Raw genomic sequence first — 15,355 nt, forward strand, 5'->3', positions numbered from 1 at the left:
TTTTTTTTTTTTTTTGTGACAGAGTCTCATTCTGTTGCTTGGGTTAGAGTGCCATGGCCTCAGCCTAACTCCCAGCAGCTTGGGCTCAAGTGATCCTCTTGCCTTAGCCTCCCGGGTAGCTAGGACAACAGCTAGCTTGGCCTGGCTAGTTTTTCTATTTTTGGTAGAGATGGGGTCTTGGTCTTTCTCAGGCTGGTCTCAAACTCATAAGCTCAAGGGATCCTCCTGCCTCCCCTCCCACGGTGCTGGGATTGTAGGCGCGAGCCGGCACACCTTCCCCTTTTTGTACTGTTTGAGTTTCCAACCACTGAGCATATTTTTCAGTTAAAAATCTGATCAAAATAAAATGTGAGAGAATCAGCTGTGTGAATATGTGCACTCTTCATGTTTATATGTGAGGTGCTCAGAAGATGTGGAGTCTGGCATTCCCCGTACACGTGCGCATGAGCAGTGAGCAGGGTGATGCATATGTGAAGTTGGAGTGTCCTCAGCACGGCAGTCATTGTCTGATTCTTCATTTGTCTTTCCACATAGGTATAGCAACAAGGTCTAGCTTTAGATGAGAAGGATAGTCCTAATGTGTTGTGTGCTCTGTCTCCAGTCCGGGACGTTTATGATTATTTCCGAGCTGTTCTGCAGCGGGACGAAAGGAGTGAACGAGCTTTTAAACTGACGCGAGATGCTATTGAGTTGAATGCAGCCAATTACACAGTGTGGTGAGTAGACACATTGCTAATATTCCCTGCTTACGTGTCTCCTGTGCAGGTTTGTATGGCTTTTTTTTGTAGTTTTTGGCCAGGGCTGGGTTCGAACCCACCACCTCCGTCCAGCATATAGGGCCAGCGCTGTCCTGTATGGCCTTTTTTAACTGAACTTTTAATTTTGACCAAAATAACAAACACACATATGGGTTTAATGTTTGGCCCATTTCCTTCTGTCACCAGTTCTGCTCCTCAGTATTGTAGATAATATGTTTACTTGTTATTGTTTTCTTTTTTTCATTTTAGACAGTCCCTGTTCCTTCTATGAAGGATCCAGAGTTCAGAGTTGACTCTCTGCGACCCTTCCTCTGACACCAACAAGTGCTCAGTTAGGGTCACACTGATCTCGTCCTACGGGATCACTATCTTCCCTGTAACACGTTGCCCTTCTTGTTTTCTTTGTACTGATAAGTAATTTGTCCTGCAGACTCTGGATATATATAAAATGTCATGTTTCTGTTGAGCACTACAGGTAGTCCTTCAGTCTCATTGTTTTCTTCACCAGTTTGGATCCTGGTCTTCAGCTCTTCCATGTGTTGGATTCCGATTCCCTAGATTTCTGCATCTTTCTCTTTCTCAGTTTACTCTCTCATTTTATAGAGTGGAAGGATGGGAAATAGTTTTTGTGTGGGAAGCAGTTTTTGAGATCTATACATGGTAGAACCTCTGTGAGTTGACCCCCTAGGGACTGTAACAAACTTGTCAGCACACAGAGGTGGCCAACATGGGGGACTAGGCCTGGTACTGATACGCACGTGTGCTGCATATCCTGTCTATGGAAATTAGGTCAACATAAGGAGATGGCCAACTATGGAGGTTCTGCTGTTTTGTAAAATCATTACTTTTCCTTCAACTTGATTGATTGATTGATTATTTGATTGTGACAGGTTCTTGTTCTGTTGTCCAGGCTGGAGTGCAATGACATGATCCTAGCTTACTTCAGCCTCAAACTCCTGGGCTTGAGCAATCCTCCCACCTCAGCCTCCTAGCTCATTTTTACTTTTTTATTTTTTGGTAGCAGTGGGGTCTTGAGACAGGTCTATAATTTCTGGTCAAGCATCCTCCTCCTTCAGCCTTCTGAACAGCTAAGACTAACAACAGGTGGTGTCATGCTCAGCTCCTTTATTTTCATTTCTTTGTCTATTTATGCACTAGTAAGATATTTCTTCAATTTTATCTTCTAAGTCTTCTATTGATTTTTTTTTAATTCTGCATTAACTTTTAATTTTATTTTTATTTATTTATTTTGAGACAGAGTCTTGCTTTTGTCGTCCTCTGTAGGGTGCTGTAGTGTCACAGCACACAGCATCCTCAAACTCTTGGGCTCAAGTGATTTTCTTGTCTCAGCGTCCTGAGTAGCCTACAGGTGCCCACCACAGTGCCTGGCTGTTTTAGAGACGGGGTCTCGCTCTTGCTCAGGCTGGTCTCAAACCCATGAGTGCAGCAATCCACCTGCCTGAGCCTCCCAGTGTGTTAGGATTACAGGCGTGAGCCACCTTACCTGGCCTTTTGAGTATTCTTTTTTAACTAGCACCCTGTTTTCTTTAATTAATGGGTGTGGTGTCTTTATTTGTCTTGTTCTCTTTCATGTAAATATTTTTCTGAAATGGTTGGTAATTCTTGACTTTTATACTCATAACTGAGACAAGAATAAATGGAAGCCCCACTGTGTGGAACGTTTATCAATTGGGGGGTGACGAGGGTGTGTGTGGCTGTTCTGTTGGGAAACCTTCTCATGTCAGTAGTTTCAGTCTTTTCTCTCAGACGGTGTATTTCTCCAAAGAGGATTCATCTAATTTTTTGCCTAAGGAGGGTATATTTGGCTGTCACAGTTCCGGGGGCTGGAGGTATGATGGCAGGGGAGTCTCACTGTGGAGAATATTAACCTTTTTTTTTGTTGTGATTTGAGCTAGAAACTGGTTTGTTTTGATTTTTTTCAGCTTTGCATACCAGCAGTCTTAATTCCTTAATTCCTCTACCCTCTGTCTTACCCTGCCTTCCGGCGTGTGTGGTACTCCTTTCTACTTCAGATTTTTCCAGAGAATAAAGCCACTGTCTCCTGCCTGGGTCGGGAGCTGGTGTCGCCCAGGGAGGGGTTCTGGCTGGTGAGGATTCTTCTGTAGACCTTCTCTTGTTTTTAGGCCCCTCTTGGACTCCAGTTTGAAAATACCTGGTACCTCTGATTTCTAAACCTTTCTCCACATTTCCTCTTCTGTTGACAGTTTTTCACACATTTTGTTTTTCTTAGTTACGACTAGTCTCTGCTCACTTTTTCCATGATTTTGTTGATGTATCCCAGTTGCCGTGGTGGTCCCTTATTCATTGTGTATTTATCCTTTTTGTTTTACTGTCATTTTAGTGAGATTTTATTACGAAGTGAGAATAAACTTATTTAATCTGTTTATCAGCATATTTTGTAATTTTATGTCTTTTGTATGTACTTCTTAGCTTTTAAGATTTTACTTTACAGAAAAAGGAACTTAGGATGCATTTAAAAATTTCCTGAGAAGTGTGTTTGCTGGTTTTTTAATAGCTGTGTACCCAAAATCATTACCCATATAAGCTATGTTTGTATTTATATGTTCTATAAGCCTAATTTTAATTTTCTTTTATAACAATAGAAGAGAAATACTGTAATCTCCTCTATGTAGTTCATTTTAGAAGGTAATTAGATCCTGAACTGTCCCTTATGATATGTTGGGTTAGAATTTTTTCAAATTTCAAAGTAAAAATAGACCACACTAACCATGTCTTAGGAAATATGATTCCGCCTGTGGAGAAATTGGAGAGAAACTTGTTTCATTTATAAGTAGCATTTTTGTAGTGGTTCTAAAAGTAAAATATTTTGTTAATGTTTAAAATAGAATTAGTTTATCATATGAATAATGTATCTACACAAACAAGCTGTGCCCACAGGAAAAGAGATGTCTTTGATTCCTGTTTTATAGAACATGGTGCCCAGAGTATCACCTGAGAATAATCATTTAGTTGGTGGTTTTTCATTACTCAAATTTCAAAAATTTACTTTTGTTCTGTCTCAAATGTGTTGCCTTTCAGTATTTTTACCCCAAATGGTTGATCCTTCCAATCCCCAGATAGTTGTATGAATTTGGACAACCATAAGCAGTTGAATTGTTGTGGTTATATAGAAATCTACCAGGAATTTGTCCCACTGTACTGTTGTCTTGTAGCTTTAATTGTTGTTGTTAGTAGGCAACTTATCTGGAGTAATGAGACTGGATGCTTGATGTTTGCTGTAGGCATTTTCGGAGAGTTCTCTTAAAGTCGCTTCAAAAGGATCTACATGAGGAAATGAACTACATCACTGCAATAATCGAGGAACAGCCCAAAAACTATCAAGTTTGGTAAGATGAAAATAGGACAGATGTCAGTGTGCTAATTGTACTTGCCACTGGGTGGTGAACCTGCCGAAAATCTTTTGTTTACAGTTGTATTTAGTGCTTTATATTGAAGCTAATGTTACCTGCTGGTAGGATTGTTAGGAGGATTAAATGAGATAACTTTATGTTTAGTGCCTGAAATGATGTAGAAACTGTTAAATGCTGCTAGGGTCAAAACAAATTTGAGTAAAAAAATCTGAAAATTGTTTTCACCTCAGTATGTTATAAAGTCACTTTTGATAATTGATCTTCTATTCATTTGTTTATTCAAAAAATGTTTATTGATGCTGGAGATACAAAGCTGAACACAGTCTAAGGAGGAAAGCAAATAATAAAACCAGAAATTAGTAATTTTACACAGCAGTATGAAAGTATAATGAAAGCTGGAGTTTTCCTCAAAGTGCATTTGTTGTAGAAGCTAAGCCCCTAGGTTAACGTAGACAAGAGTCTGGGGGTTGTTACGGTGAGGGTCGCAGAGCATGACAGGAGGAAAGCAAGAAGTTAGGAACAGGCAGGCAGAGAGGGGGTGGGCAGTGCCCCGCACACAGTGAGCCCCCCTCCCCACGGTGGTGGTGAAGATGAGGCCTGCGGCCCCCTGCCCAGCGTGCGCTTCACTCTGTGTGCCACTGATGGCCTCTGCATGATGCAGGGCTCACTACCATTCTACCTTTTTTCAACTTAATGTCCTACACACACACACACACCATATTATCTTTATGCCTGAGATTTAAGGAAGACTTTGAAAGGAAGGACCTCTGAGGCAGAAGCCTGAGGGATTCCCTGTGCTGAGAGTGCCTTGGGGGGTCATGGAGTCCAGGCAGGGTCGAGGGTGTAAAGGGCCTTATGAGCATCAATCAGGGCTGTGGGTGTATCTTAGAGGCAGTGAGAGCTGGTGACAAGTAACAGGGTTGTATTTGTGTCTTAGAAGGTGCCCTGATGGCAGGGTGGAAGGGACTGGTCCAGCTTCATGATCCAGGAGGCCGAGCGCCCTTGCAGTGGTGCAGGTTAGAAGAGATGAGGCTTCACATGGAGACGCTACTGGAGAGAGAAGTAAATTTGAGAGAGATTTTAGAGGGAAAAGCATACGTTTGAAGTTTAGTTTATTGAAGGGGTGATGGAGAACATCTGTATGTCTGGTTTGAAAGCTGCCTGAGTGGTGGTGCCGTCAACTTGGGGAATTTGAGAGGCACAGCAGCACATTTTGGGGAAGGGAGACCAGGGCCAGTGTTGGACAGGTGGTGCTTGATGTGCTTGTGGAAAACCCACATGCAGACAACAGCTGTCCAGTAAGTGACTGGACAGTGCTCTGCTGGAGTGAGGAGCAGTGTGGGCTGCTGCCAAGAACGGGGGCTGGCTGTGTCTGGAGTGGAAGTTGGAGTCATAGCTGTGGGTGACAGTGTTCAGGGAGAGTTAGAGGAGAAGGCTGAGGACAGAGCACTGGTGAATGTCATGTCATCGTGTGAGTGCAGGCAGAGAAGTGTGTGTGCAGGGAGGACTGAGGAAGGAAACCAAGAGGGGAGAGTTTCAAAAAGTCGGGAACAGATGCCAACATGAGCTACTGGTGAGAAGTCAGAGAAAGCAAACACTGAAAGTGTTGACCAGTGATCTGTCAGTCAGGTGAGCGGCCAACTGTGAGTGTTGTAGGCGTGTGCAGGGGTGGAGTGGGTGACAGAGTGGGCAGGAGGGAAGAGGTAGGATGAGGAGGGGAGTCACATAGCAGCGGGTAGAATTGTGACTGGGAGAGGAAGAGGCTCGGGTGCTGAGAAAGGAAGACGTGGCAGGTAGCTGGTCGGGGTGGCGTTTTGTTTGCTGTTTCCAATATGGTAAAGACTTCCTGGTGAGGGGATAGTGTTAATACAAAGAGAGGTTGAGATTTCAGGAGAGAAAGGAGAGAGTTGGAAGAGGTCCAGCCTGTAGGCCAGTCTTGGCAGGAAGAATACCTCATCCCAGATGTGGATGGCTGCGGAGCATCTGGACCAGCTGGGTGATGATAATCCGCATAGCCAAATATTATCTTCAAGGAGTATTTACCTGCATATTGATATTTAATTTTCTGAGAATTAGAATATAATAGACCTAATAACTGTCTTCAGTAAATAACACTATTTGTAAGTAATCAGATAAACCTCCAGTTAATTTGGCAAAGCATGGAAGTGGTAGCTGTTGTACAGATTTCCATTTGTAGAATTTTATTTAGTTAAAAGCTTTACCACGGCCAAGTGCAGTGGCTCACACCTGTAAGCCTAGCACTCTGGGGGCTGAGGCGGGTCGATTGCTTGAGTTATGAGTTCAAGACAGGCCTGAGCAAGAGCAAGATCACATCTCTACTAAAAATAGAAAAACTGAAACAAGAGAGTCATTTGAGCCCAAGAGTTGGAGGTTGCTGTGAGCAATGACGCCATGGCCCTTTACTTAGGATGACAGCTTGAGACTCTTGTCTCAAATAAATAAATAAATAAATAAATAAAAGCTTTACCATTGTAGCCTCTTTGTTTATAAGTAGATTGTTGCTTTCCTAAAAACTTGCATTATAAAATAGTTGCTTTGAAGAGAAAATAGAATATTTCAGACTCATTAAAAAGTTATTTACCCTGTGCAATCAAGGTGCTTTTATAAAATCCAGACATCACAAGCCTTCTCAGTGTTTGATTCCCCTACAGACACTGTCCTTAACACCCCAGCACCCATTGTTACGAGAAACAAAACACAAACCCAATCAAAGCAGCTGCTGTTGAAAGCCCCTCAGTTTTTTTTTTTATTAAGTCATAGCTGTGTACATTAATGCAATCATGGGGTACAGTGTGGTGTTTTCATATACAATTTGAAATACTCTCATCAAACTGGTTAATGTAGCCTTCATGTCATTTTCTTAGTTATTGTGTTAAGATATTCATACTCTGCTTTTAGAAAGATTCACTTGTACCCAGCTCCGCAGTTTTTTAATTGCAGTACATTTTATATTACCTACCCTGTTAGTTCCTCTTACAACCAGTTTAATAATAAGTAGTAAAAATCTTATATCCTAATAAATTGCTTTTTATTAAATTCTTACTATGAAAACTTATGTTGTAAGGTAAACCCCTATATTTAATAATTTAATAATTCTTTAAATCATAGAACATCGGAATGAATTTATGTTCCATTTTGATATACCAGAAGATCTAATTTATTTTATTGTATTTTATTTATTTTGTATTGAGACAGAGTCTCACTCTTGTCACCCTGTGTAGTGTTGTGGTATCATCATAGCTCATAGCAACCTCAAACTCTTGGGCTCAAACTATCCTCCTGCCCCGGCCTCCCCAGTAGTTGAGACTATAGATGTGCACCACCATGCTCAGCTAATTTTTCTGTTTTTAGTAGAGACAGAGTCTTGCTTTGCTGAGGTTGGTTATGAACTCCTGAGCTCTAGTGATCCTTCCACTGCAGCCTCGCGAAATCCCAGGATTATAGGCCTGAGCTACTGTCCCCAGCCTGAGAGAATCTAATTTTTAACTTTTTCCTAAATTATAGAATTTACCTGGAATCTGGAAAAATAAAATGCTACTAGTATTCACTGACTTGGAATATGTCTAAATGCAAATTTGGAAACCTTTTTCTCTAGGAGTATCTTACCTTAATATTATGTAAGATGAATTTTTAAATTTTCCGTGCATGTTAAATAGATTGTTCATTAAGCTTCCTTTCACCTTTTTCCTATCACTTGTCACTTTTAGTTTAACGAACTTTAAAATTAGCTGTATTGGGATACGGTTTGTACACCGCGCAGCTCACCCGGGGAAGGTGTGCGGTGCAGTGGTTTCCAGTAAACAGTCGCACGGATATGTGCACCCTCACCACAGTGCACCTCAGAGTGTTTTCACTAATAGATTTTTATAGTTTAAGAAAGTTATGAAATGGAATCCAATATAAAACCTTTAGAAGTATTTTCCTAGTACAGAAACTCCTCTTGTGACAATCCTGTGGCTTCAGGATAGATGTGAGTTCAGTTCTGCCCACTAACATGTGGAATGAGAAATTGTTTGTGTGTGACGCTTTACATTCAGTGAAAATCCACAAACTGTTTGAGGAGAGGGACTTCTGTGCTTGATAAAACAATAGCACATTTTCTCTAGTCTGTCATTATGCAGTCTGGTAATGTGTTAGAATTTTTTGACAGAATTTTGTATTGTATTATTGTGAGATGAACTTTTTTTTTTTTTTTTTTGAGACAGTATGTCTCTCTGTTGCCCTGGCTAGGGTACCATAGTGTCAGCCTAGCTCACAGCAGCTTCAGACTCTTGGGTTCAGGCAGTCCTCCTGTCTCAGCCTCCAGTACCTGGAATCCCACCAGCACCCACCACAATGGCCGGCCAACTCATTTTTCTATTTTTAGTAAGAGAAGGGGTCTCGCTCCTGTTGAGTGCTGGGATTATAGACGTGACCTACCACGTTGGGCTGAGGTGAACCTTCTTTTTACCCCATGTATCTGATTTCATTTTGCACATAACTGTCTGTGTTTCTCAGCGCGTCCTTAGTGTTGTGAACTTTTTTCTTACTATTTTCTTTGTGTGACCTTCCTCTCCAGTAGTGTCTTGAGAATTAGGGGTGAGTTTTTGTTTCTTGAGTGTCCTTCCACGTTACCTGTGTCAACACATGTGCAGCTGATATTTGAGTTCTTGACTCAATTAACAAAAAACTTTTCTTTCTTCTCTGGGCTTCAGGCATCATAGGCGAGTCTTAGTGGAATGGCTCAAAGACCCATCTCAGGAGCTTGAGTTTATTGCTGATATTCTTAATCAGGATGCAAAGAATTACCATGCCTGGCAGCACCGACAGTGGGTTATTCAGGTATTGCCTTCCTGTTACAGTGCTTTTCAGATTTTTATTTTTAACTGAATTAAACAGGTAAAATTACTATTAAAGTCTAAATATACTTCTAAAGCAAAACACACATAGATCATATAGATCATTGCACATAATATGTAATAATTAAGAATTAAGGTACTTAATGACTTGGCACTTGTAGCACAGTGGTGACAGCACCAGCTACATACACCAAGACTGACAGGTTCGAACCAGGCCCAGGCCAGCTGAACAACAATGACAACTGCAACAAAAAAATAGCTGGGCATTGTGGTGAGCACCTGTAGTACCAGCTTCTTGGGAGGCTGAGGCAAGAGAATTGCTTAAGCCAAAGACTTTGAGGTTACTGTGAGCTATGATGCCACGGCACTCTACCATGGGCAACATAGTGAGACTGTCTCAAAAAGAAAAAAAAAGAATTAAGGTACTTAAAACCTCACATCTTTCATGTTGGTTTGCCTTTATGATCTCTTTGGATATGTTGATGAATAGCTTTATACTAAAGAATAAAAGTAAATTTTTAATTCTTTCAATTTGTATCACATGTTTGCTGGCGAATTTAGTACAAAAAGTAGTAAATCTTTAGTGCAGCTCTATTATTTAGTTTTTATATTACTATTTTAATTAACAAGGGGACGTTTAAAGTTTTTGTGTAAGGCTGGGCACAGTGGTTCATTCCGTAATCCTAACACTCTGGGAAGCAAAGACCGGTGGATTGCCTGAGCTCAGGAGTTGGAGACCAGCCTGAGCAAGAGCGAGACCCTGTCTCTAAAAAATTGCTGAGTGTTGTGGTGGGCGCCTGAAGGCTGAGGCAAGAGGATCACTTGAGCCCAAGAGTTTGAGGTTGCTGTGAGCTGTGGCACCACAGCACTCTCCCACAGGCAACATAGTGAGACTCTGTCTCAAAAAAAATAAATAAAGTTTTTATATATATAAACTTTGAAACAGTAACTATTGTGTATTTTATTTCTACCCATGTATTAAAATTTTGTGCTTAATACTGAATAGAATAGTTGTAACTCCTACTCTGGGCATTTCCTTTATTCTAACAGACAATTGTAGTATTGTTTTCTTTGAATTTCTCCATAGATTGCTACTTTTCACACTATTCATTACACCAAGAGCATTTCACCATAACTATTTTATTTAAAATTTAAAAAATTTCCAAATTCAGCTAAAGGGACACATTTTCTAAACGTTTTTGATATTTTCACTTTATAATGAATATTTTAATCATATAAGAGTAAAAATTATATGCAAGCCCACAGCCCCACCGTTTGCCACAGCAGCTTGAGAAGGAGAACATTCCCAGTGTCTCTGAAAAGCCCCCACCCAGGGCACTGCTCACTGAAATGATTGTGAAGGTTCCTATGAGAAAGGACTTCAAAATATCCTTCCAAAACCAAAGTACATGTAATTTTCTTGTTTCCACATTAGATATATTATGATTTCATGTTTCCAATATAATTTTTAAAAGAATAATTTCTACCCTAATGAGGGGCAGATGGATTCTGAAAACTGAAGAAAATCTGTACATTTTTATAAGCTAAATAAAAAGGAAGAAAACTTGTCCCAAGGTTCAAAGTGGGACATGCACATCTTAGATTCCATGGTTTTCAAGCAGCAGTGACTGTGCTCCATGGAGAACATTTGGAGCGTCTGGAGCCATTTTTCACTGTCACACTAGGGGCCTGGTGGTGTCGAGGAGGTAGCGGGCAGGTCTGCTGCTGGCCATCCTCCGTGCTTGAGACAGCCCCACAGCAAAGGGTTGCCTGGTGCAGGTTATCACTGCCAGGGCCGAGGGAGCCTGATCTAAGCCTGTTTCTAGTAAAGGGAGTTAATTTTGGAGCGTCATTTTTAATACTTCATTTATTTTCAGTGAGAATGTAATGAATTTAGTACATTCTCTGATTACTTAAAATGCATGTGAGATAGTTCTTGAAATAACTTAATGACATACATATATTCAATGTGACAGAATTTTAGTTTTAAGCTTTTTTTTTTTTAATGAGACAGAGTTTCACTATGTCACCTGTGGTAGAGTGCAGTGGCATCAAAGCTCACAGCAACCTCAAACTTTTGGGCTTCAGCGATTCTTTTGCCTCAGCCTCCCGAGTAGCTGGGACTACAGGCGCCCACCACAACGCCTGGCTATTTTTTTGTTGTCATTACCATTGTTTAGCAGGCTCTGGGCCAGGTTTGAACTTGCCAGCCCCGGAGTATGTGGCCGGCACCCTAACCACTGAGCTATAGGAGCCGAGCCTTAAGCATTATTTTTAACATTAATTATAAACATTCATGTTATTCAAGTTATTGTGAGCCGAACTTCTTTTTTCCCCTGAGACAGAGTGTCTCTCTGTTGCCCGGCTAGGGTACCGTGGTAGAGTGCTATGGCATCACGACTCACAGCAACCTCAAACTCTTAGGTTCAAGCGATTCTCTTGCCAGAATCTCCTGAGTAGCTGGGACTACAGGCACCCACCACAAAGCCTAGCTATTTTTAGAGATGAAGTCTTGCTCTGACTGAGGCTGGTCTCGAACCTGTGAGCTCAGGCAAGACACCTGCTTTGGCTTCCCAGAGTGTTGGGATTACAGGCGTGAGCAACCGCGCCTGGCCGATACCTTTTTCAACTAAAATAGCTTTGTAAGCTATAAATTTTTATCTAAATCCTGTGGTATGTATTGCCCTACATGTATTTTAATGTAATTTTGTCATATGTGTACACTTTTGAATGCTGCCTGTAATATTCTATATTAATATCAAATCACATTGAATTGCTACTCTGCACTGTAGTTACTTTCTTACTCGTGAGTTGGCTTTTTTCCCCTCTAAGTTTTCTTTGATCTCTCCGTGTGTTTCTGGACTCTGTCGCCCTCTTTTTCCTTGACCGGTGACTGTCCCTTCTCTCAGTATGTGACACAGGTCTGCCTTGTTAGGTTTACTGACGGTTTCATTTATTTTCATTGTTTATGAATGATGGGACATTTCTAATTTTTTTTTTTTTAATTTTCTTTTAGGAATTTAAGCTTTGGGATAATGAACTGCAGTATGTAGATCAGCTTCTAAAAGAGGACGTGAGGAATAACTCCGTCTGGAACCAAAGACACTTCGTTATTTCAAACACCACTGGCTACAGTGACCACGCTGTGCTGGAGAGAGAAGTCCAGTTAGTAGCCCTTCACTTGCTCCGTCCTTAACCGTGTCTTGCTTGCCTTCCATGTCTCGGGCAGTAGGGGCACAACAAAGACCAGGCTCCTACGCTTGTGGGACTAAACCAGAACAGAACAGTGAGAGGAAACACAGACGGTAGATGGTCTGCCTCTACTTTGTAGTGTCTTTAGGTATCTTGAAATACTGTTGTTACCAGAGATTGGAAAGAAATCTGATTTCTGAGAGTCTGAAAAACTTCATTTTAAAATTATCTCATTAAATTCTCTTGCATTCAAATAGTAGTTCCCAGATGCCGTGTGACCCTAGTGTGGGGTTTGGCCCCAGTCATCCTGTGTGTGTAAGAGGTTAGGCAGCATCCCTGACCTTGAACTAAGTGTCTTCAGACACTGGCAGGTGTCCCTTAGAGGATAAAATCACCCCCAGTTGAGGACCGCTGTATCAGAAGCTGTTAGAAGAGCTAGAAATTTCTGAATTGGCGTGAATTTCTGTATTATATCCATAGATACTAAGAGCCATTTTTTTCTAACCTTATATTTGTCCATTTTTGTCTCAGTGTCTTATTTCATAATTTGAACATGCTTGTTTTCAAAGCCTGTTATAAGACGGCAATCGTAATTTTAATTAATAGACATGTTTGAACAACTACTGGGAGAGACTGATTTCACGTCCTTGCCTTCAGTTCTTCCTGGACCAAGCCAGCTGCTTCTAGCTGCTCTGTACTGGGTTCTGGTGATTTAGATTTTTAAGAGCAGCCCTCAGTCCATGTCCCACGTTAACTCTCCGTTCCAGAGTTATATCTAGAGCAGACAGACCCACAAGCACACCTTATGTCTTCTTTCTAGTTCTCTCCTATCTATACCTTGTTTTTTACACCTTGCAGATACTAGGATTTTTACAAATTATTACAGCTGTATGGTGGCCTTTGATCAGTTGTCTTAGGTATTGTAATTGTTTTGAGGTGCCATGACTGTGCCCATATGAGAGAGTGAGCTTCATCACTAAGTGTGGTCTGTCCCCCATCTTCCTCCTCTTGGGCTTTACTATTCCCTGAAATACAACAATATTGAAATTAAGCCGATTAATAACCCCTACGATAGCCTCTAAGCATTCATGTGAAAGTAAGAGGTGTCTCTCCTTGTAAATCAAAAGCTAGAAACAAGCTCAGTGAGGAAGGCACATTGAAAGCTGAGCCTCTTGCACCAGAGGTAGCCAAGTTGTGAATGTATAGGAAAAATTTAAAAGACATTGGAAGTGTTACTCCACCGCACACATGAATTGTAGGAAAGCGAAGCAGCCTTAGTATTGATATGGAGAACGTTTGAGTGGTCTGGATAAAAGATCAAGCCAGCCACAACATTCCCTAAAGCCAAAGCTTAATCCAGAGTAAGATCCTAACTTTCTTTAGTTCTGTGAAGGCTGAGAGGTGAGGAATCTGCAGGAAAAAAAAATTTAAAAGTAGCAGAGGTTGGTTCATAAGGTTGATGGAAAGAATCTATCTCTGTACCCTGGAAGTAGAGAGTGAACCTTAAGTGCTGACGGAGAAGCTGCAGTGTGTTACCCAGTAGCTCTCGCTAGATCATTGATGGAGGTGGCAGCACTCGCGAGATCTTCAGTGAAAATTAAAAAGTCTCTATTGGAAGAAAATGCCGTTTAGGACTTCGATAACCACAGAGGAAGAAGTCAATGCCTGGCTTCAGAGGACAGGCTGGCTCTTATTACTGGGTCATGCAGCTGGTGACTTATACGTTGAAGTCAGTGCTTATTGACCATTCTGAAAATCTGGGCCTTTAGTAAGAATTAGGGACTTATGCTTGGTTGGGCTGGGGGATAATCCCAAATACAGTGGCTCACGCCTGTAATCCCAGCACTTGGGAGGCCCAGGTGAGTGGATTGCTTCTTCCAGACTAGCTGAGCCAAAGCGAGACTTAGTCTCTAAAAATACCCCAGTGTTGTTGTAGTGGCACCTGTAGTCCCAGATAATTGGAGGACTGAGGCAAGAGAATCACTTGAGCCCAAGAGTTTGAGGTTGCTGTGAGCTGTAACTCCATGGCACTCTACTGAGGGCAACAAAGTGAAACTCTGTTTTGAAAAAAAAAAAAAGATAACGACCTTGATAGGTGCTTTGGTCCCTGACAGATGCATTTGAGGATGCACAAGTGAGAACGTGTGGCCACGCTGTGCCACAGTCTTGGTGAACTCTGAAGTCCCGGTACTGCTCTTGAACATGTGTTTTCTTGTAGGTATACCCTGGAAATGATCAAACTAGTACCACATAATGAAAGCGCGTGGAACTATTTGAAAGGGTAAGAGGGTCTTTTTTTTTTTTTTTTTAATAAACAAATAATCTGTTACTGTGATGCTTCATGGAGTGTGTTCTATGATGATCCAAAAGGGGTGCTAAAGAATTTTCACGTTTTTGATCTAAGAGCAAGAATGTAATAATAGTCTGTGTTAACTCCCAGGAACAGTTGTTTATAGAACAGTTCGAAAGTAAACAGTGATGCAGTGTGAATTGTACTTACGAATCCTGTAGTCTTATGTCAAAGAATGGCACACACACTCGGTTCTGCTCATCTTAGGAGCACAGCAGAGCGAGGTAGACAGTTGACAAGTGGATTATACAGATGGGTAGCCAGCCATTCTGTTTCCATTTCTAGAGACCCTGTTAATAAGTCCTTAAATAGAAAAGGCTTCACTAACTGACCACTGACACAACACAAGGTGTCACAGGCTCCTTGTAAACTTAGAGATCTTCAGGGGAGCTAGGCCCAAAGAGCACGGAATGTGGAGCCAGTCACATTTGGAGATGTCATGGTGGGCCCTGCAGTGTCTAGAACACTTAAGGAGTAAGCAGCCATTTCAAGAAGAAACAAGAACCTGTTATTTTCCTTCTTAATTTTAAGAAAGTGATTTATTTTCGGCTTTAATTTTGCATGTTGCATAGTTTAAACTATAAATGATCATTTATAATCATTTTTAAAAATTTTTTACTCAGTTCTTAATTATCTGAAAGATTCACATAATTTACAAGTTTCTTGCTTTTTTTTGAAACAGAGTCTCATTCTGTTGCCCTGGGTTGAGTGCTGTGAGTCGTCATAGCTTACAGCAACCTCAGACTCTTGGGCTCAAGCCATCCTGCCCAGATAATTTTTCCAAATTTTTTTTTTTTTTTTTTT

General features: G+C 41.1%; 1 protein-coding gene across 1 annotated transcript in view; it reads left to right on the forward strand.

The window, feature by feature from the left end:
* Positions 1-15,355, forward strand: part of FNTA (farnesyltransferase, CAAX box, alpha) — a 24,751-nt gene that overhangs the window by 7,477 nt on the left and 1,919 nt on the right. Inside the window, exons 3-7 of the mRNA XM_003793916.3 lie at positions 602-716; positions 4,022-4,126; positions 8,866-8,992; positions 12,026-12,174; positions 14,420-14,482. Coding sequence (XP_003793964.1) covers positions 602-716; positions 4,022-4,126; positions 8,866-8,992; positions 12,026-12,174; positions 14,420-14,482 — 559 coding nt within the window. The remainder of the gene's footprint in view (positions 1-601; positions 717-4,021; positions 4,127-8,865; positions 8,993-12,025; positions 12,175-14,419; positions 14,483-15,355) is intronic.

The sequence above is a fragment of the Otolemur garnettii genome, unplaced genomic scaffold (assembly GCF_000181295.1).
Source record: "Otolemur garnettii isolate 467f Iridium unplaced genomic scaffold, OtoGar3 scaffold00074, whole genome shotgun sequence".
Lineage (NCBI taxonomy): Eukaryota > Metazoa > Chordata > Mammalia > Primates > Galagidae > Otolemur > Otolemur garnettii.